The 20,408-nt window shown below is 41.6% G+C and overlaps 3 protein-coding genes and 1 non-coding gene across 5 annotated transcripts; all 4 read right to left on the bottom strand.

The window, feature by feature from the left end:
- Positions 1-456: 456 nt before the first annotated feature.
- LOC122396522 (phenoloxidase-activating factor 2) lies at positions 457-6,247 on the bottom strand. 2 transcript variants are annotated; one of them, XM_043395024.1, is made up of 6 exons: positions 6,097-6,247; positions 3,030-3,446; positions 2,342-2,644; positions 1,984-2,252; positions 1,461-1,624; positions 457-800 (listed from the first exon to the last, which is right to left on the bottom strand). In XM_043395024.1, exons 2-6 carry the CDS (start codon positions 3,431-3,433, stop codon positions 603-605), a joined length of 1,338 nt encoding a protein of 445 aa, XP_043250959.1. In that variant the 5' UTR covers positions 3,434-3,446; positions 6,097-6,247; the 3' UTR covers positions 457-602. The 2 variants fall into 2 exon arrangements, with proteins under 2 accessions (XP_043250959.1, XP_043250960.1); XM_043395025.1 differs by having other exon boundaries at positions 461-800; positions 3,072-3,446; positions 6,097-6,246.
- Positions 6,248-7,740: 1,493 nt separating this feature from the next.
- Trnah-gug lies at positions 7,741-7,812 on the bottom strand. The gene has a single exon. It is a non-coding gene; the product is annotated as a tRNA-His (tRNA).
- Positions 7,813-8,195: 383 nt separating this feature from the next.
- On the bottom strand, positions 8,196-14,677 carry LOC122396547. The gene is made up of 9 exons (XM_043395069.1): positions 14,662-14,677; positions 12,483-12,694; positions 11,960-12,336; positions 11,002-11,700; positions 9,845-10,008; positions 9,496-9,655; positions 9,139-9,416; positions 8,850-9,061; positions 8,196-8,547 (listed from the first exon to the last, which is right to left on the bottom strand). Exons 1-9 carry the CDS (start codon positions 14,675-14,677, stop codon positions 8,431-8,433), a joined length of 2,235 nt encoding a protein of 744 aa, XP_043251004.1. The 3' UTR covers positions 8,196-8,430.
- A 2,291-nt stretch (positions 14,678-16,968) lies between these two features.
- LOC122396124 (nanos homolog 3) lies at positions 16,969-19,564 on the bottom strand. Its single transcript, XM_043394261.1, has 3 exons — positions 19,263-19,564; positions 17,572-17,794; positions 16,969-17,298 (listed from the first exon to the last, which is right to left on the bottom strand). The coding sequence occupies exons 1-3, from the start codon at positions 19,402-19,404 to the stop codon at positions 17,148-17,150; spliced, it is 516 nt and encodes a 171-aa protein (XP_043250196.1). The 5' UTR covers positions 19,405-19,564; the 3' UTR covers positions 16,969-17,147.
- Between the last annotated feature and the right edge of the window lie 844 nt (positions 19,565-20,408).

The following is a 20,408-nucleotide window of genomic DNA, read 5'->3' as shown; positions in this document are numbered from 1 at the left end:
TCATTTTTGGTGAACAGACATACCCACGAATTCCTATGCACTTTCGAGAAAAAAATTCGAGTATATGCAGACATTTTTCGACGAAATTCAAAAATTTCAAATCGTTCCGGAAAAATTATTTTCAGTTGCAGGGGTCGATTACAATCATTTTTGGTCATTAGACATACCCGCGAATTCCTACGCATTTTCGAGAAAAAAATTCGAGTATATGCAGACATTTTTCGACGAAATTCAAAAATTTCAAATCGTTCCGGAAAAATTATTTTCAATTACAGGGGTCAATTTCAATCATTTTTGGTCATTAGACAAACTCTCGAATTCTTACGGACTTTTAAGAAAAAAAGTCATTACCGAAAAATATAATGTATGTTTAAACAATTATAACTTCTGGACGGGTTTATAGTTTCTTACTGTACAATTACTCTATATCCTCTTATCGTTTGGGTTGCATTTGATAAACCTTTCTTACTGTATACTCGTATTTCATTTATTATCTTGTGCTGATTACAATATTAAAAAATGCTGTTGGACAGAAGGTGATAGAGGATGGCGATCTGTATTTATGAAGGGAATTTATAAAACGAGTCAGTCTGTTTTCGATGTTAAACGTTGTAAACGGTATTGTCCAAATTGTTGAAGGCCATCTGCTCGTCGATCCAGTCGCGTGCATATGGGATATTGGCGTAGACACCTGGGGTACCGTCTTCACCGCAGCCGATTCCCCATGCCACGATACCCGCCTGCACGTATTTATTGGGATTGGTTTTGCTAGGGCACACTAAGGGGCTTCCTCCATCACCCTGCAAAAAGAAAGTCACACACTATGTTCAATTTGCACCGATGTACGAAATACTAAAAATTAGAGTACACCACACGCACACGGCTCTGCTCAAAGCCTGTCTGTATATACCAGAATATATAACAATAGAGGAAAATAAAAGAGAACTATCAGTTCTGTGTTGGAAAAGATCTTGGGAGGAAGAGATCAGGGAATATAGTAGAAATGTAATAGAAAATTTTATAGTATAGTAGTATGAGTTTAAATGAATTTAAAAATGGAGAACATTGATTTGCGTTTGATGGAAGGTACGAGAATTTAAAAGAATGCGAATGAATATAGTACACTACGATATTTGTTGAGAGAGTAATAAGACAATAATAAGATAAGGTTGGTATAAATAGTGGATGTATGTAAGAACGAGGAAACATCATAATGTCTGAGGAAAGCAGAGAGGATAAAAAAGAAAAGTAATAGATAAGTACAAGTTCAAACGAAATACGGAGATAAATATTTAAGAAGAGTGAGATAAGCTATTGCGTCGCAAGTAAGGTAGGGCGAGGGGAGTGTGTGATTCTGCATGAGCTAGAGATGTAAATATAGAGTGAGATATGTACCAAGTTCAATGTACAAGTTTTCTCTGCCAGAAAAATCTCTGAGGTTCTATAATCTTGTTAGTTACCTTGCAGGTGTCCTTGCCAGCCTCCCCGCCGGCGCAGATGAAGCTTTCATGAAGCTTGAAGTACTTCCCTAATCTCGTCTTTCGCAAACTCTCCTGACATCTGTCGCGTGGCACGATTGGTAGTTCCACTTTTTTCAAGATTACCTGATAATGACCCTCTTTACCTGAAAGGACGAGCGTTACCGGTCAGGTACTTGCAAAACCATAATATACAATTGGCTCCCGGCTAATTGGGGGTCATTAGTACCAGAAATAAACGACGGCCCTAATAAACCAACGTCCACCGTAGCAATAAAGCTATAAGCCTATTTAACTCTCTGGGCAAATTTGATTCTATCTTTCAAACGAGAACTTATTTACAGGAGACGATTCTATCTTAGAAGTATACTAAATACACAATAAACGGTTTAAGTTTAAGAGTTTAGTCCAATCTCTGGCACTTGGAAAAGCTGATAGAGCATCGATTGCTATGGAAATTTCGATTCTCTGGACTTTTCAATTCACGATGGATTAATAGTTTTACCGAATATGTCTTTGCCCCAGCCGCTGGCGATGCATCGAGATCCATCGAGGACATCGTTTCGTTCGGGCAGACACACGACGTCGACGTTCTCCGCGTAAGTGACCGGCTCGCTCAAAATCAAGATGGCGACGTCGTTGTACAGAGCACCGGGATAGTACTTGTCGTGGACGATGACCTGCTTCACAGTTCGGTCCTGATGCGGGAATATTTCGTGCACGGTTTGCGTGTCCCATTCGCCTGCACGGATCCTCAACTCGGACGGGTTTTTCCTGTTTGCAAAACGATCGTGTTTCGTACAGATTCAACAAGTTTTTCAAGCACAACGTCCGACAATTATAAATTTGTAGAAATAGTTTACCCTTGCACGCAGTGAGCAGCCGTCAGAACGGCCTGTCTATGGATCAAGGAACCTCCGCACTGATAGACGTTCAGTTTCTGATTGTTCGCGCCGATCATTTCCTCTTTCAGGATCGCCACCATCCATGGGAACTCGCCGAATTGGGCCTCGTTGTTGTTGTCTCCGGTGATCCTGAAACCGACACCTTGCGGGTTTCGTTGCCCGCAACCCTTCCTCTCCGCCGGAGTCGTGGGAGTCGTTTCGTTCTTCCGGTCCGGAGGCTTGCAGCAGACGTCCAAGTAGTTCTCGCACGGACCGAAGGCTCTGTATCGTCGAGGAAACAAACAATCGAGATTATTCCGACGTTGGAAAGTTTGAGACAAGTTTGGTAACGTGCAACGTTCACCGAAAATACGAACAACCCAACGGTGAAAATAAATATGCTGTACGAAAGAGGAAGTTCCAAAGACAGGCTCATGCGGCGTGCACATTCGCAACACAGAAGGCGAATCGAAAGAACCCCCCGGATAACGAACAGAGCACCGAAAACAGTAGCTTTTCGATAATATGGTCCAATTCATGCAAGATTTGTCTTTCGCGAGTGGGTCGTTAGTCCACTGATACCGCCATTTTGCAGATCGTGCAGCGATTTTGTGGTGACAGCATTGGCGGGTCCCGGCGCCAGAGACCTGGTCTTTGGAAAACTCACTCCAGAGCGCGATCCCCGGGAGTATTGTCATCAAAATTGGACCTGAGATCTATCAGCCCGACCCCGTTATCCAGAATGGTCCCGTTGTTGCACTGGAAGTACGGGACGCATTCGCAGTCGCTGGGCAACGGTTTCGGCGTGTTCTGCGTCCCCAGAATGGTGTTTGACCCCGAACCCGAAGTCCCTATATTGCTGGTAGGGTTCACGCTGGACGGTGTACCGAACACGTTCCCGATCAAAGCGTCCAAATTGCCGTCCTCGTTCGCCTCGGTGACGGGCGCCGTGGTTTGGGTCGAGGGCTGCCCGAAAACGTTCGATATGAGGCTGTCCAAGCCCTGGTCCTGCAGAGCCGGCACGGCCAGGGTGTGACTGGCTAGAGCCAACGTCAACAGTGCTCTCCACATTGCGACTGGGACCCTGAAAACGAATGCCAGGGATCAAGGATTTCGATTATTCGAATACATTGGCGCCTGATACACTGTTGGATGACCAATAGGCCAAACATCGATACGTCGTCGATGTTAGTCACTAGCTCTAAGGGTCCATACCCCCGTGACCGCAGGGCCAGGGGCCTTAGAGTTGCCCAAGAAGTCTGCGGGTGTTAACGCCTTGTCTAGAGTCAACTTCCATTGGAAATTCTTCATAGTTGAGTTCGGCGTGTGTTCAACGATCATGAATAAACTCTGATTATACAAAAGGAGCATTACTTGACCACCCGGATTCCAACACCATTTTACTTTAAAGTCACATATTCTCAGAGCTGAGTGGACTCCCCTGGATCCGGATTCGAATATCGATGACACTAACGCAAATATGAAGCTTACTTTTGTTTTTCCTTAACGAAACTTTTAATGCAATTTACTGTTTTAAATTATAGCAGGATAAAGTCTAATGGAAATTACTGCCTGATTAAATATTCCTGTCAAACACGTTCGCGGAAAGCCAAGATGGCCGACGGTACGACCAATTGGGATTTTTCACTGTCGCGGCAAGACGATCGAAAACGAGATTTCCATGCGAGATTTGTAGCCAACTGCATCGTGAGAATCCATCAGTTGCTCATAATTTTATTTCCATATATTAATAACGATGACTTCACGATCTCGCGGATAAGACCAGCGGTCTTGTCCCACGTTTCGTATCAAAGTCTTATCGAATACCTGGTCTTCCTTTATTGTGGTTTTTGTTCGAGCATAGAATTATCGATACGATATTAGTCCTGTCACGAAGCCCATGATTCATAAACATTTATCCTCGGGCAGCTTCGAACCGTTTAGACTCGGTTTGATCCAACGATACGTGCCGCGATTACCTTTTTAATTTTATGATAATTCTGTACACGTTCTCAAGGCCTCGGTATGCTAACTACTCCTCGGAACAAACGGACAGATAAACAAGGAAGTTTGTCTTAATTAGAGACTGACAAGGAGGACGATAATTGTGTGAATAAACACTGCAATCGAGTTTCCCGATGTTGTTGATAAATGACTGTCTTTCGACGAAGGATTATTCGCAATCACTGTACGCAATTACGAGATGAATTTCTGGGTAAAATATAGATTTTTCTGGAGGCAGAAGGGGTCAAGGAGAAAGTCAATTTCGTGGTGTTTCTGGTAAATTCGCGTGACAAATTTCGTATACCGAGTCTCGAAGTACCAAGGCCGTCGTGTGCCTCGAAAGAAAATCGCACGGAGAAGCCTGCGAAGTGTTTCTCAAGGTGATCAGCTTTGTTAAAAAAAATAAATGTACGTTCGGGACCCGTTCGATAGCATAAGACGTCATAGTTTGCTCGTTGGAAAAAATACTGTAATTGTAAAAGCTGGAAAATACAACGAGTATCGGGAAACGGGTTTCGTGTACTTTTATCGGATATCCAAAATAGCTGAGCGTTTTCCTACTTGGTATTTCCGTCGCGTTTAATTGGAGGTACCGATTACTATGACGCATCGAGACACTGATTCCAAGAGTCAAGACTTAAGTCATAGTACAGTGGTTTTGAAAAATCCAGACTGCACCGCGATAGCAGGGAGAGGGGGCACGACCTCGGAATTAAATACAAAATATGAAACTATCTGCCGATTCGACTTTCATGGCTTAAAACTTGAGTCTCGATAACAAATAAAAATGTTAAACTAGTTTTTGCCCTCTTTATGCTATCTAGTAAGATCGTGCGTTTATTTGTATCGTTAACGAACAATTTTCCGGCTGAAAGTGTTACTCCAATTTCAACCAAGAGTTATCTGACTCGGTTGAAAAATAGAGGCGCCGATAACGTTATTAAAACTGATTTATCGGCAAAATACGTCCAACGTTTACGAAATTCAGGGAATCGTGTCGCTTAGTTTACTTTCCTTGTAATAGATCGGAAATTACATAAGCGGATCACATCGTTCCAGTGTCCGTGGCAAGTCGAAAATACTCGACACTGACCTTTGTTGAGAACTGGTCGACGCGTCAACACGTTTAAACGAACTGGTTGGAAGTTACGGAACACGTGCCTGGAATATCGCCAGATTCCGTTACACTGGATTCTCGTAAACCAATTCAAGGATGATTCAAACCTTGGTTCAATGCACGAACGCCAGATTCGAGTTGGATAATGTCCGGGGAACTGTTTACGAAACTATAATTTACGAACACGCGAATCACTGTAACGCAAACCAGCACCGTCGACTTACATGGAGGCAAACAATGCACCGACTCGAGGCGCTTTAATAAAGGAAACGAGATCACAAAGTAACGAACCAAAGTCGGGGTGAAATCATTAACAAGCACAGTTACTGAAAGACTATAGCTTGACAGTAATATCTCGTACAATTGGTAGATTTTATTTATTTTTAATTTTAACCGCGATAAATATGAAGAGAAAATTGTCAGAAGCAACCAGTTACGTCTCAAGATACAATTGGTCGACAATACGAAACGAAACTTTGCATTTAGAAGTCACTATGACATCTTTTAGAAGATCGAGAAGTCCAACGAATATTTTATATTTTTCTCGTTCCACGAACTATGCAGGTCCTAACAATCGAGTCCACAAAAATATGAAAAGACTTGTGCCACTCACCGTGAACTGATCCCAAATATGAAACGAGTTCTCTCGCCAAGGAACAACTCGCGATTGCGACGCGCTGGTCACTGGATCCGCGATTATGTTCTCTCATACACACACACACAGGAGCGTTTATGAGAATGGCCCCCCCACCAGATCTTTGCGGTTTCTTGATTCCTCCTCATCGCCGTAAACGCATCCACGCATCAAGTCCCTTAATCCACCTCCGACATCTCTTTGTGTCTCGTGCGGAGTCTGGGCTTTCCACGGAATTCCAAAGTTTTCAAAGTTTTTCAGGAAATCGGGTGCTCATACCGAACGTGTGACTAAAAATGGACGAGAAAGTTCGTTGAAAGGTTCGAAGCAATGTTGGAAATTTAGAAACATATTTTTCTATGGAATAACTTGGTCGTTTCTATCCTTGACGATCTCATGCTTCAATTGATATCACTTGTCAGCCATTATCGAAGTGTTAAACGAACACCTTCGATCTTACTGACGCAAGAAAGGTGGTTATTCCCCGTGCACGCCTCGGCCGTGGCTTCGATACAGATTTCCTGGAAGCATGCGTGGAAGCTACCAAATCCCATTTTTGACCAATGTCGTCAATTGAAGGAGTTGTGAAACATGAACCAAGTTTTGAAAGAAACGGGCACGGCCCTGTTTAGACCACACAATGCTCCGCGATTATCTGGTTAGAGTGAAATTTGGCGATAAGTGGATTAGTTCGATCTTTGACCTCTGTTGACAGTGGCAAACAATGTTTGGACTCTCGTATAAACTGTCAGATGTACATAATCAATTTATTTATACCTTTAAACTAAAAATGAACACTTGAATCACATTTTCCAACATGGCTGACAGTAGGACTGGGTAAATAATTGTTCCAGCACTTGTAACTTTAGCTTGAATATTCTAGATAACATTGTTTATCTCGAGACGGGTCATTTTTTAAAATTTAATATTCCTTTTCCACGTACGAGAAATAACAAAGACTTTTAACTTGTTAAAAAAATTCAGATACAATGCGTTTAAATGTGAATCGAGTTTGCAATCCTTAAACTCTTCTTAAAAAAAAAAGGATTGTGGTAGTGACCTACTTAATCGACTTCCGGGCGGGAATCCCCCTTAAAACGGAAGGGACTCTAATTTCCTTGCGCAATAAAACTTTTTGTCCCGTCCATATTTCCGGCGGAATGAAGCAAGGCTGTCCGTGATGTATTTATTGTCGATAAAAATACTACAGACCGATATTTCACGAACTTTACCTTGTCACAGCCCTCCTGTCCCTTTCCCTAACCGGGGAAACTTTTGGCTGACCTCCAGAGCAAACTTAAATCATTGTTTCAAGTATGAATAGAAGCCATGCCTTTTGGAATCATTTTTCAAACATTCTCTATGCTTATAAACTATAATTTCTGTGATTTTTGGAATGCATTATTTAATAAAATAAAATTGTATTTAATTGCTAGTAATGAAACTTACTTTTTAAATTTACTTTTTAACAAAGCTTGTTACGTCGGTTATCGGTGAATACCATGCATATAGCAAAAAAAAATATTCCATATGATCGCGTATAATAATAAATATAAATGAAATATGTATTATTATGGGGAAAAAAATAAACTTCCACCGTGACAATGTGATCTTTGTGCACATTGCCGTGACCAGGATTCGAACCTGGGTTACTACGGCCACAACGTAGGGTCCTTACCACTAGACGATCACGGCTACTGGAAGAATTGAACCACGAGGCCAACTTTCCATTCACTAGTCGCGTCAGGATCGATACGCGTTACGCGCAATTTATTTATCTAATCAATTACGTATGCAATGACGCAAGACAAACTATTTTTAAACCCTCAGCATGCACGGAATAAAAAACTAAACACGAAATGTGTGCGTTGCCGAGTTTCAAAGAGAAAAAGACAAATTTCTTTAGACGCTGTTCTTTAACATTTCAACATCTAATGCTACCTTGAAAATGATTGCAGGTACATGGAAAAACAATACACTTTTTGTATTAATAAAAATCTATTTATTTACTAGCATTTTTAACCATGTTTGTTCTAGTATCAACTAGACATTATCGTTGATGTAACTTCTCACTGTATTCGTGTCGTGAACATTAAAAAATGCCAAAGGTGTAGGAAACATAGTTTACAATATTATTAACAAATTTCAAACTATTCGCGCTTATAGTTCTCTAGGAAAAAATTCAACAAATGAACACATTTTCTCACGCTTGCGAATAGAATGTACATTCTTATAATTCACGACAAATCTAAGAAAAATAATTTATTGTATTCAACTAACTGGAGATCTGACTGGAATATAAAGAACGTATTTTTACGTTCCGTAAGTAACTAGTTGCTGATTGATCCACTGTGTATATTGGGCGACGTTTGTATAAACAGCGGGCACGTTCGAAGACCCGCAACCGATCCCCCAAGATACTATGCCAGCCTAAAAGAAAACAATCCATGATAACGCGTGAAAAATTAGTTTACTTCCATAGAAGAACGTCAGGAGAAAATTAATCGACTTCGATACGAGATAAAGTTACTGCAATCCTTTTATACTGGTCCATAAACGCAACAGATAAATTCGAAGAATTATTTTTGTAAATAAACTTCCTCCCTTTCGTTCCATCGAATAAAGTAATCTTTGGGACTGGGTTAAATTTACCTTGCAAGGAGCACAATGATTTCTGTTCCCTGGAATAGGGAACACGGATGGTTAAATTAGTTTACAGCCACCGAAATTACCTGAAAATATTGTCCCGTGGCCGTTGGACAAATCAAAGGTCCTCCACCATCCCCGCGACACGTGTCCCGGTTTATTTCGCCGCCTGCGCACATAAACGAGCTGTGCAACTGGAAATATGGGCCCAATTTCGTGGCCCTGAGTCGACTTTGGCAATCCGTCCTGTCGACTATGGGGACCTCCACCTTTCTTAACTCGGTTTGGTACGAACCACCTGCATATGGGATACAAAAATTTGTAAAATAATATTATACATTTATACGAAAGTAATTCATCTCACGGTGAACTCACCAAACGAATTCTTGCCCCATCCTGTACCAATACACTCAGTCCCAGCAGGGAAAATGGATCCTTGTCGAGGTATACAAATGGACCTGGCATTTATGGTTCGATTGACCGGTTTGCCCAGAATAAGCACAGCAATGTCGTGGAACAGACCAGCGCTGTAAAACGACGGATGGGTCACCGCAGTCTTCACGTTCACCTCTTGATAGGGGACTGGCTGACCACTCGGTTGTTTTTCCAAGTCGAACTGACCGATACGCGCCACCAGTCTGCTGTTTTCGAGCCTGGCGAAAGATTTTCATAATTTCAATAATTTCGATAATCTTGAGATTAGATTTCTAGCAAATCCACGATAGAACGTACTTAGCGACACAATGCGCCGCTGTAAGGACGGCTTTATCGGTGATCAATGATCCACCGCACTGGAACATGTACTTTCCATCCGGCTGCAGCGTCAGGAGAGCAACCATCCACGGGAACTCTGCAAAATAGGTCCTCCCACTGTTCGTAGGGTATGGTTGTGCTGTGGAAATCGAGCGAAACGTTGCAAGTTCAGTTTTGATTTTGATTTTTACGATTAAAAAAAGTTTCTGCGTTATTCGAGTCTAGATCAGGTTGCATGGTCGTCTCGACCATCTTGAATGATGGGGATAGATCGTGGAAATTCACCCGTGCATCACGGTATTTATTTTCTTTAAAGTTCACTACCAACCTGGTGCGTACGAGTCGTCCTGAAGGCCACATCCGACCTGCGAGAACGAGGCTTCCCCGTTTATTATGTTCTCCCTCGCTTCGTCCTGCAATTCGCGACCCGTCTGCGCGCCAATGGCGGTGGTCAGACAGCAAACCTCGTCCGCGGAGGAACACAATGAAAGCCTGGGACAAAGTTCAACACTTAAAACATTCGAATCCTTTAGAAGCACTGTTCTCAGCAATAATCAACGCTAGAATATCTCTGGGCAATGTTCAATAACCAGTGGTCTCGAAAAGAATTTTGTCAGTTTTCAAACCAACCACTCATTGTGGATGTCAACGTGCTATAGAAACGTTCTGAAGGCAGATATTTAGCTTTTTAGAATTTATGGCTGGCTCGAGGACTGAATGGGACTTGGACGAAAGCCATGCACCCTCACGGGCGGTCGCTGGTGTCTCGAGGTCGAGTAGGTATCGAGAGTCTTTGAGTGTTTAGAGGCGAGCAGTCTGGCGTTGCATTGCCTAAACAATGTGCACAGGGGTGACCCACTCGAGAGCTTTAAACGGAATCATATATTTTTATATTCCCCTGCGGAAGGATATTCTAAAACAGCGGGGCAGTGTGGGCCCTTTCGACGCCTGACCAAAAGAAGCGCGCGCGTTCGACAAAGCCTCTACACTGATTTACGATTAAAGCGAAAGTTTGCCAGATGCGGAAGAACGTGAACTTCCACACACTCGGTGTCGAGAGCCTCGCATCTGGCGAAACAATGCCCGAGAAAGGCACGGTTTTCGTCCAACGGTACACCCACCCAATAAACGCGTCCTTATAACAACGTCTTTTCTATGATTCTCTGTTCTGTCGTTCCTATTGTCGCGAGAAACTCTTTTGCATTCTGGTAGAAATGCACGAAACATGCTACGACGTTTGCAGGGACTCTGGAATATAAAAAATAAATATATATGAGACCTCTGACACATGAACTGCAGTAAAACAGCTGGTCAGCAATCTCCGAAGATCGTGGGTTTGAATCCCCGTAGCTCTTTCCTTTTTCTTCGATTCTATATATGTTAATATTATTATTAGGAAAAGGAAAACATAGACTGGATAATATAAATGTCAAATGCCTGTCTATAAAGAGTTAATAAACGTATTGGGGCCCAGCATATACTGACCTGGGGTCAATGGCGCCGGTTTGGCCCCAGGTGATCGAGTTCCCCGTGGGGCACAGCCAGCTCTTCACGCAATAACAGCCCTGTTGGGGGGTGTTGGGCAACACCACTGGAATCCCGTTTCCGTATATGGGGTTTATCCCCTGACAGCAGGTGGTGGGCACAGGGCACGAGGGCTGGCTGTAGGTCACCACAGGATTCACAGGGACCACGATCCCGTTATTGCACTGGATCACACCCCCGCAAAGATAACAGATTCGCGGGGGAACGACCGGCGGGGGGCTGGTGGTGGTCGGAGAACGGATCACGCTGGACGGCAGACAGCAGACCTGATTACTGTTGGGACACTGGACGAATTGTATACGGGGATTTATCACCCCCTCCCCCGAGGAACCAATTATTCCCGAAGGATCGCATTGAGATTCCAGCACGCAGACACAGACTTGAGAATTCGGGGACTCTGTGCTCGGGAACACCACTGGACCAAGGGTGGTTGTAGTCGAGGTCGTGATGGGGGCTTTCGTCGTTGTCATCGTCGTAGGTGCCTTCGTTGTCGCAGTCGTAGGCGCCTTCGTTGTCGCAGTCGTAGGCGCCTTCGTTGTCGCAGTCGTAGGCGCCTTTGTAGTCGTAGTCGTAGTTGTGGTTGTAGTGGAGTTCACCAAACGACAGCAGACCTCCAAGTCACCTGTACATCTTCGGTATCTGGAACAAAGTTCACCGAAGGTTAACTTCTGTAATAACAAAGGGTTGGTTCTACCCGTCAAACTCGAGTGACCGCCATTAAAAAAAAACCGTAACCCTAATTGTTAGATGCTCTACAATACGTGGGAACTGCAATTGTCAAGTGTGCAATTAGAATCGACCCTTCCCCCCCCAAATGAACTATTTCGCGCGCCAGGGTTGAATTCCTAGCTTGTCCGATAAATCGTGACCAAACTTGTCCGCATCGGTAGACACTCACCGAATATCGATCGTTCCAACTTTATCCGGGGTGACGGTACCGTTAACGTCACACAGGTAGTGAGGTATGCAAACGCAATCCGCGGTCGGCGGGCTGGTCGGAACGTTCTCTATTCTCTGAATCTTGTGCTTCAGCTTGAGCAGGTGGAACAGGAACAGGGGAGCCGATTGAAACGAGCCCTCCAGCCTGTTGTTCACCGTCCCCCTGGATCGATCCAGCGACACAGTTTCCGAAATCATTAGGACGATCGAGATAACGCACGCCGACGCGAGAACCCGCGACATGACTTGTTCTCCGTTCACCGGCTCGTCCCCTATTGAACGACTTTTTAACGCCGCTCGACGTTTTATGCACACACTGGACGCCTCGCGTATTACCTGACACACCGGGAATTACCAGATTCAGATACGAGGCTAATGGTTGTCTTTGTTGCATGGACCGTTTTTCAATTTTACGGACAATAGCCCCGCGTCACGGTTCGTCCGCGGCCCCCCCCGAGATACGCAACGATTAAGCTAATGACCTTACAATCATCGATGATGATCTTGCACTCGCCTAATTTAGATGCTAACTTGATCGTCAGAAACTTCAAACTTATCGAATTAATATTATCAAGTGGTTGACAATAAACGTCCACGTTTGGTCCAATTAAAATTTCAATATGTTTCTTCGTCGAGACTTGTTTATTAAAAATGTTGTCGCTAACCGAGCGTGCAAGAGAATACAATGAACGACCTACTTACCCAGTAAACGGCAGGAAAGGGTTTAGGTATTACTATAAAAATACCTCGGAACAGGCGACGATTCGATTCATACGCGCATGACCGAACAGACTCCACAGACCACGTCGAAAAAATATTTTTGTAAAATTCCTTTCGATAGGACCGATCTCGGGAAGATTTAAATAGGATTTTCTTTTTGCAACAAATTCGAAATTGGTCGCGTAGAGTGCAGTATGCATCGCAAAATGCTTCAGAAAACAGAAGGAAAATTGCTGCTACCGGTTGCAAAGGTACGAAGTAACTATTTGTGCTCGTCGACGCGTGCGAAGTACAAAACGCGGACAGTTTCCATGAAACCGTCCAGTCACGCAATGTTTAATGACTTACTTATAAAACGTATCTGCTTTGTTTCTTTTTTTTGTTTTCTATTTTACTCGCGAGCTACGTGTGCTATTAATTCGCGACGATTAAACACCTGGATTACTGGATTATTCTCGCATCGCGTCGAGGCGAACGAGTTCGTTTTATTTATAACCGTTGTCCTGATTATTGGAGACATCGATGGATTGGCCTAATATCGGGGGAAGTGTTATAGATGGTACGAGTAGTTTAAATTGCAATATATTTTTTTCAAACATCAATATTCATGATACCAATCATCGGACTATGTACGCTTAAATAATAACACATCAATAATAATAACATAATAATAATATAATGTAAATTTCGTAAGAAAAATTAACGAAATACAAATATGTATACATATATATATATATATATTATGACGATAGTACGCAAAATTGTACTTAATGTAACAATACGAATGTTCCGAGCGTGCGCGGTATTGTTATTATAAAAGATTATCAGGCGAACCGAGTAATGAAAACAAAATAAAAAAATATACACCCCGCTGGACGAGCGTTCGATTCGCATAAATTCAAAATAAACAATCATTCTTATCATCAATATATCAAATTAAAAAATCGCATTCAACTATTACGGCGATTACATACTATTTAGATGTAGTGTAATGGGAAATTAACATTTGTACAATTCTCGTGTAACAAGCTCGACAAAGTGTTAGGGATATATCAACGGTAGTGCAAAATGAATATGGAACGAATGTATGGAATGCACAGCGTAATAACCGTCCAAGTATTAGCTACCTCTGTAACGTTAAGGATTCTCGTTCTGCCATTACTGTTATCACTTCCCGCTCTTAATCGTAAACCACGCTGGGCATCGGATTACCGTAACGTCATCTCGCCTTTTATTGCGAATCGTTTGACTCTACGCGTCAGCTGCCCCACAGCAGCCACGAGAGTTCTCTTTTCTCAGTTCGATACCCTCTTATAACAACGGTATTACGAAAATATCACTTCGATTTAACATGTTTCGCGAAATTTTGTACGAGGTTAACAGTTCAACTTTGTTTTTAGATGAATATTTGTAAATTTCTGAGCGAATAGTCCCGTTGACGTGTTAATAATTTAAAATTAACCGCGTTATAGGAGGATAGACTGTACTTTCTCTGGACGTGATGCGTGTAAATGAAAAATTACACGCGAACGTCTCGTTTCTATCTTCTATCGTACTCGTAGCTTACAAAACAGTTAACTTAATACTTTCAAATACTGCAGTTAACAGACCTACGCTAAAATTTGGTTCTTTCTTAGTTCCCACGAATAATAATACTTATCGTCGCTATAAATAATGTCTATCGTTAAGATCTAGAAACGTGTCAGACGATCGAGACCGACTTGTAACCCTTTGCGACCTTAAATTTAATCAATGTTATTAGATACTAATGTGGAAATACTAAAATAGTCTCGCGTATACGATAAAAGTGTTACTCTACTTTGCACAAGATAAGTCGTTGGTATGGCAAAGGGCTGAACAACCAAAAAGTATGAACCATCGATTGGTTTCGTTGTCTGAACGTTTTTTGCTTCTTCCATACGGTCGAACAAACTGCCATACGATATGCAATTGTCATCCTTATTTGCTAACGCATACCCTAACACTTAACTACCAATCATTTCAATAGGAACTTTGGTTATAAAACACAGTAATGTATGGAGCTTGTATCACTAATTCAATAGAAATCTTTATAAATTCCAATTAAAAGTTACAATACAAATTCTGGATAGGTTGCGGAGGAATTCTTACTCGAGGAACGCACACTGTGCAGAGTGTGAGCAGGCGATCTGCGTGCACAGGCAGACCTCGCGGCAAGGGTTAAAATTTCACACTTTAAATACCGTCCGATCAATGATAAATCTCTGTACATTTGCAAAACAATCGTGCAACTTCTCAGTCACCGATTATACAATGCTTTCTCGATGGAGGTGGTGTCAGAGCGAATGGAAAATTATTCGTAGTAAAATTCCTTCGGTTCAATCAAGTCGGACGGTCGAAAAAGTGTTCTTTTCAAGAGTAGAAAATTTAATCAACTACCGTTAAAGTACTCTTATCTGAGATCCCTTCTCCATTCTAGCTTAATCGAACATCTTAAAACTATCCTATTCCGTAGCCTTACGCGCTAAATAATATACAATACGATAAATATAACTGAGTATCGAAATCATAAGTAATTTTAAGATATTACCAACAAACCCCGAGATTTCGAAAGCAGCGTACAGTAACGCGTTTCAAGAGAAACCACCGCTTTGGTTTGCTCGAGCTCGTTCGGCGATCATTAAATTCTTCACGGAAAAAAGTTACAAATTGTGTATAAAATATATTTATACCGAAGAATCGATTACTTATTTATTTTTGTTGGGAGAGAAATCCTTCGAGATGATTGAAAAATGTTAACTGTGTGCTTAAAAATTAAGAACCACTGATCTAGATTTAGTTTGCGCGCGCGTCGGGTCCTCTGAACCGTCGAGCAAAAAAAGCCACTGCCTGAGAAACAGCGATGATCTGGCCATCAGGTTCATCCGAGCATCGCGAACAAAAGAAGGTAAACACACAACGGTTTTCGTATCTCTGTCGGCGACCTTCAATGAACCTTATGGTCAGGCACACAGGAACGGAAAGCTTTGCATGCTCGCGCAGTTCCACGAAAACGACGTGTCGGAGAATCTAGAGATAGAGAGCTGGTTCTCGTATCTGTCGTACAAAGGCACAGGAATTTATTTAGTAACTATTTCCTCGCTTACGAAATACATTTTAAAGTCGAGTCGGTGGAAAAAATGTAACGAACGAGGTGTTGCAAAACTGGCGTATCAAAGGTGGGCAAAATTGGTACTCTGACAACAGTTATCGAATCAAGTTTAAATCCATTTTATCAATCAAGTTTGTTATTTTTATTAAATGTGTCCACGTCGCGTTAGTCTTAAAACGCGTAAAAGGAACTTCCGAGCTCTCCCGTCTTTCGTAAACTACAAACGCAGTCTTTGTATCTAGGCGGTAAACTTGATTATAAATAAAAGAGAACTACATTCTCCAACGACGCGTAGAAAAGTCATTCTAATTCGAATCGTCTTATTGTCTCGCGAAAGAGAATAATATTTGCACTTAATTTGGCGAATTGCAACGCAACTAAATCGTCGATATGTCTCTTTCCAAACGGCACAATTAATTTGGAGAAAAGTGAAGATCGAGAATATATATTGTTGTTTTGTTATTCATGATTTGATCAACGTCCGGTGTCACGGTTTTTTTGGGGGTGAAAAGGATTGTCTTGGTTTTGCGTTATCACAGTGCTCCGTTGCTTTTCGTCGAATCTCCGTTCGCGCATTAACATCTAAAATTGTTTAGAAAAATACGATCCGAGTAAAGATGTCGCAAATTCGTACGCGCGAATGCGGTCGAATTCCGTCGGTGTCAATGCGTGTAAATGTAAACACACGCGATTAAAAAAAAAAAAGAATTTAATATCATACGCTATCAATATTATCAGCTTACGAAATTAATTTCCTTCGTATCGACGAAATACGCGGTCTTATTATTCGTTAAGAAACGAACGAAACAATTTCACCGAATATAGTATGGCACGTAAGAGTATAAATAGTTTCTACAAACTATGTAAAGATCTTTGGTTAGTCCTCTTTGTATCTTGCCAATTCGCGTCGCAGTCTCGGTGATCTATACAATGTGTTCCAAAGATGCGTAACGCAAAATGTATTTCACGTTAAGAGACGTAAAATAAATTTCATCGCGATACGTATCCGACCGATCGATCGATCAACGAACGGTAAACTTTTGTCGAACGAATTGTTCTTGGATATATATTATATATATATATATGTTGTTTATAATCGCGTTATACTTTCGTTCGTTGCTTACGTCGAAGAGTGCGACGGCGCGATTACCTGCCAGCAGATGATATCGGTTCGAAGATGTTGAATTTCGAGGCCACCCCGGAACGTCAAAACCCTCGACAAAAAAAACCTTACGTCGCTTATGGCACAACAATAACGTCACAGGGGACACGTGCAACGAGCGTTGCACCGTGCGTTTTACTTGGTGCGTCGTTTGCCCATCGAGTTTCTCAAAAGCTTGAATGCGTTCACCGTCGTTAAGGAGGTTCCATTCTTCATGCTCTTGGGGCAGTACTTGACGGTGTGGGCCGCATCGCCACACGCGCCACAAATCGGACACGTGTACGCTCTAAAGAGACAAACGAAGAAAAAACGGTGTGAATTACAAGGGACTATCTCGAAACGGTCGTCACGGTTCTTAACGCGTTTCAAGCGAGGCACAACTTCCAGTAATGCCAGGCGAAATTCCTGGCATTTTCCAGAAAATCGACGCCTCGTTTTTCGAACGATCGAATACCGCTTTATTTAATATTAATACTATTTTCTACCGCTTTCCATTCGAACGTACAAATCTTTTAATTCTAGAGGGACAAAATTAAAATGTATTTACAATGTTGCCTACCTTAAGACTGGACATATGATGCGGCCATTTGCGTCTTTCAGTAAGTGTTGCCGGTAATAATTCTCCTCCTCGCCGTTGTTTTTACAGAAAACACATTCCGTGGGCAACGGTTTCTTGTTCTTTTTGCGTCGTGGTGTCGTCTCTGGTACTTTGTCGCTGTCCAGGTCTGGACAGTATTCGAAATCGCGGCCATTGTGACGGAACTCTTCCATTACATCCTCGACTACAACAACCATCGAGTAACGTTAACGATTTACCAACTAATTAACCTTTGAATATTGTGGCAGTCCTTAAAAAACATCGACGCTTACGATATTGATATTTTTCAAAATAAATAAATACGCGCCGCCTAATTATCGCGTCGTATCATTTATTTTCGTTTGGCCTTTCTGTCGACTAGGGTTTCGATGAAGTATAAACCGAGAAAATAACGGCCGGCTGTATCGAGTTACAGTTTGTAAACAGTATCGTCCTATTTTTAAGATGACGCAGAAACCACCATATTAGAGGGGTTCAACGCTTAACCAAAAAGTAAATATCGAATATCGTAAACAGGATATCGTTTAAAATTTGTCCGTACAGTGCAAAAAGATTAATGACATTCGGTTAATCTTTGTTTTGCTTTCGACCAAGTACACCTGTAAGTGACACGATATTCTCGGAATTCACTTAGCCGAGCTCTTCCGCGAATTCATCGATACGGATCAACAATATTTTGTTACGCGAATTTTCACGACCACAATATCGAAACATATTCTCGTTTCGTTAATTTCAATACACATTTTTGCGTTGTCTAAAATCTATAGATTTATTCGTGCAATTAATGAATTTACATATGAAACATAGACGAAATATAAGTTGGCAAACTTTGGAGGATTATTGTGATTCTGATATTAAGGGTTAACGGACTTTCGTGGATTATCAAACGCAACGAATTGATAAATACTGGAAAGTATATTTGCCGAACATAGTTGACATACTTCGATCGAATTCGATCGAAAGCGGTTCTAGGAATCGTCGACAGTGGCTTGTGCCACCGGCACGTTTTAGAATACAGAATTTCTCTTATCGATTCGATTGTTTACTAACTGTGGAAGGTACCGCCAATAGGATCGCAACGCGATGACGCACGATGAATTACGACCGGAACACAAGGTTTGAAATCGAAGCAGTCGTCTATCGATATCGATATAAATTAATTTATCGTCGTAGATTTCGTCCTACGAGTTTCGGTAATTACATCCTCGATTTACTGCACGTAATATCCGATAACAGAAAGCTATGAAATGATAGATGTCGTGCTGCACGTCTGAACGAACAAAAAACAAAGGAAAATCTATGTGTCATAATGTATTTCTACAGAAACAAACGATCGTCGATGACAGGTTGAAGCAAGTAACTTATTTCATTATCCGACAAAATAAAATGAAATATAACGCAAAGAATTTGCAAAGTCATAAACCAAAAATGTATAAAACGTAGCTAGCTTAAATTTTGTAATCGACCATACAAAGCGTCCGCGAAATTACGACGCACAACGATTATGTTACGTTACCTAGCATGACACTGGGCGCGGAAACGTAATGGATAAAAGAATCTTGAATTTCTAATACGTCCGCGAAAGGAAATTATCCCAACGTGTCAAAACGGGAATTCTATTTCGTATTTGAAACGATCGTAACACAACTTACCATTCTGTTGAGGTTCAGTCGTAGTTTCGATCGATAGATCGGTGAACAATCTTTTCATTTCTTCCTCTAAGCTGGTGTTGAACGGGTAAAAGACGTTCGACACCTGTGGCATCGGGAGTTGTTGCACGATCCAGACGTACATAGCGCGCGACTGTGTCGATAACTATGATTTTCGTAATGTGCTCGTGAAAAGAGACGTCGATCACAATGGCACGCACGAGTCAAAGTGAAAAGACGCCGATGCGATCGACAGACATAGAACGATAGAGAACTTAAGGGGACGTCCCGATCCGAATTGAACAAGCTTCGAAATCCAACTGAATTCGACTGCCGGCAGAGATCGACGTCATCGCGTCAAGGGGCCAGTAGTGGGGATGAAGCTTCTACTTGGGCCTCGGAACCGTAAACACGCGAACACGGCCAAGAGCGGCTAATTTGAATCAACTTATCCCACAATTAATGAAATTAAATATCAGGATGCTTAACCGAATCGTTCAGCGATCTTTCTGGGATCATTTTACAGGTCAAACGATCTATCTTACGATCCCTACGATGAATGAAAGGAGCCACAATGATATTCACTAATCTTCATCTTTATTGTTACTGTGTAAATATGTAGGCACTGAACAAATAATGTTTCATAATTTGTTTACAAACATTTACATTTACTGATCTCCTTTTTGTTCAATCATTGAATTCTCTGCGAGCAGCTTGACGACGTTGGTCAAGTCCGCTTTTATTCCATCTGCTCGAACCATTTGTTTTTTTTTTTCTTTTTTTTTCGTTAACGTTCTTACACGTAAATACCGTTATCGTCTTTCAGCATTGTATGCACTCGACTCAATTTCTAATTACGATCTCAATATTTTATCAATATATATATATAATATATATATATATTTATATATATATATTCGCTCATTTTGTTGTATGTATACTTTAATCTCTATCCGCTAATATATTGTTCTTCTAGTCTAAAAATTACCACGATTATTAAAGATAATATATACTTCTGGAAAATTATAATTAAAATAATTGTAAATATAATAATATGTCAAACATATATGTCCTGTGTCCATGTGTGGTATGAGTGTGAAAGAGATGACAGAATGAAAAAGAAAAATGGGGCTCTCGTTGGGGTGGAGG

Source organism: Colletes gigas, unplaced genomic scaffold, assembly GCF_013123115.1.
Source record: "Colletes gigas isolate AHSC1104 unplaced genomic scaffold, ASM1312311v1 Colletes_gigas_Sc00007, whole genome shotgun sequence".
Classification (NCBI taxonomy): Eukaryota; Metazoa; Arthropoda; class Insecta; order Hymenoptera; family Colletidae; genus Colletes; species Colletes gigas.
Note: the sequence above shows the minus strand (reverse complement) of the source record. Positions and strands in the feature narration are given on the sequence as shown.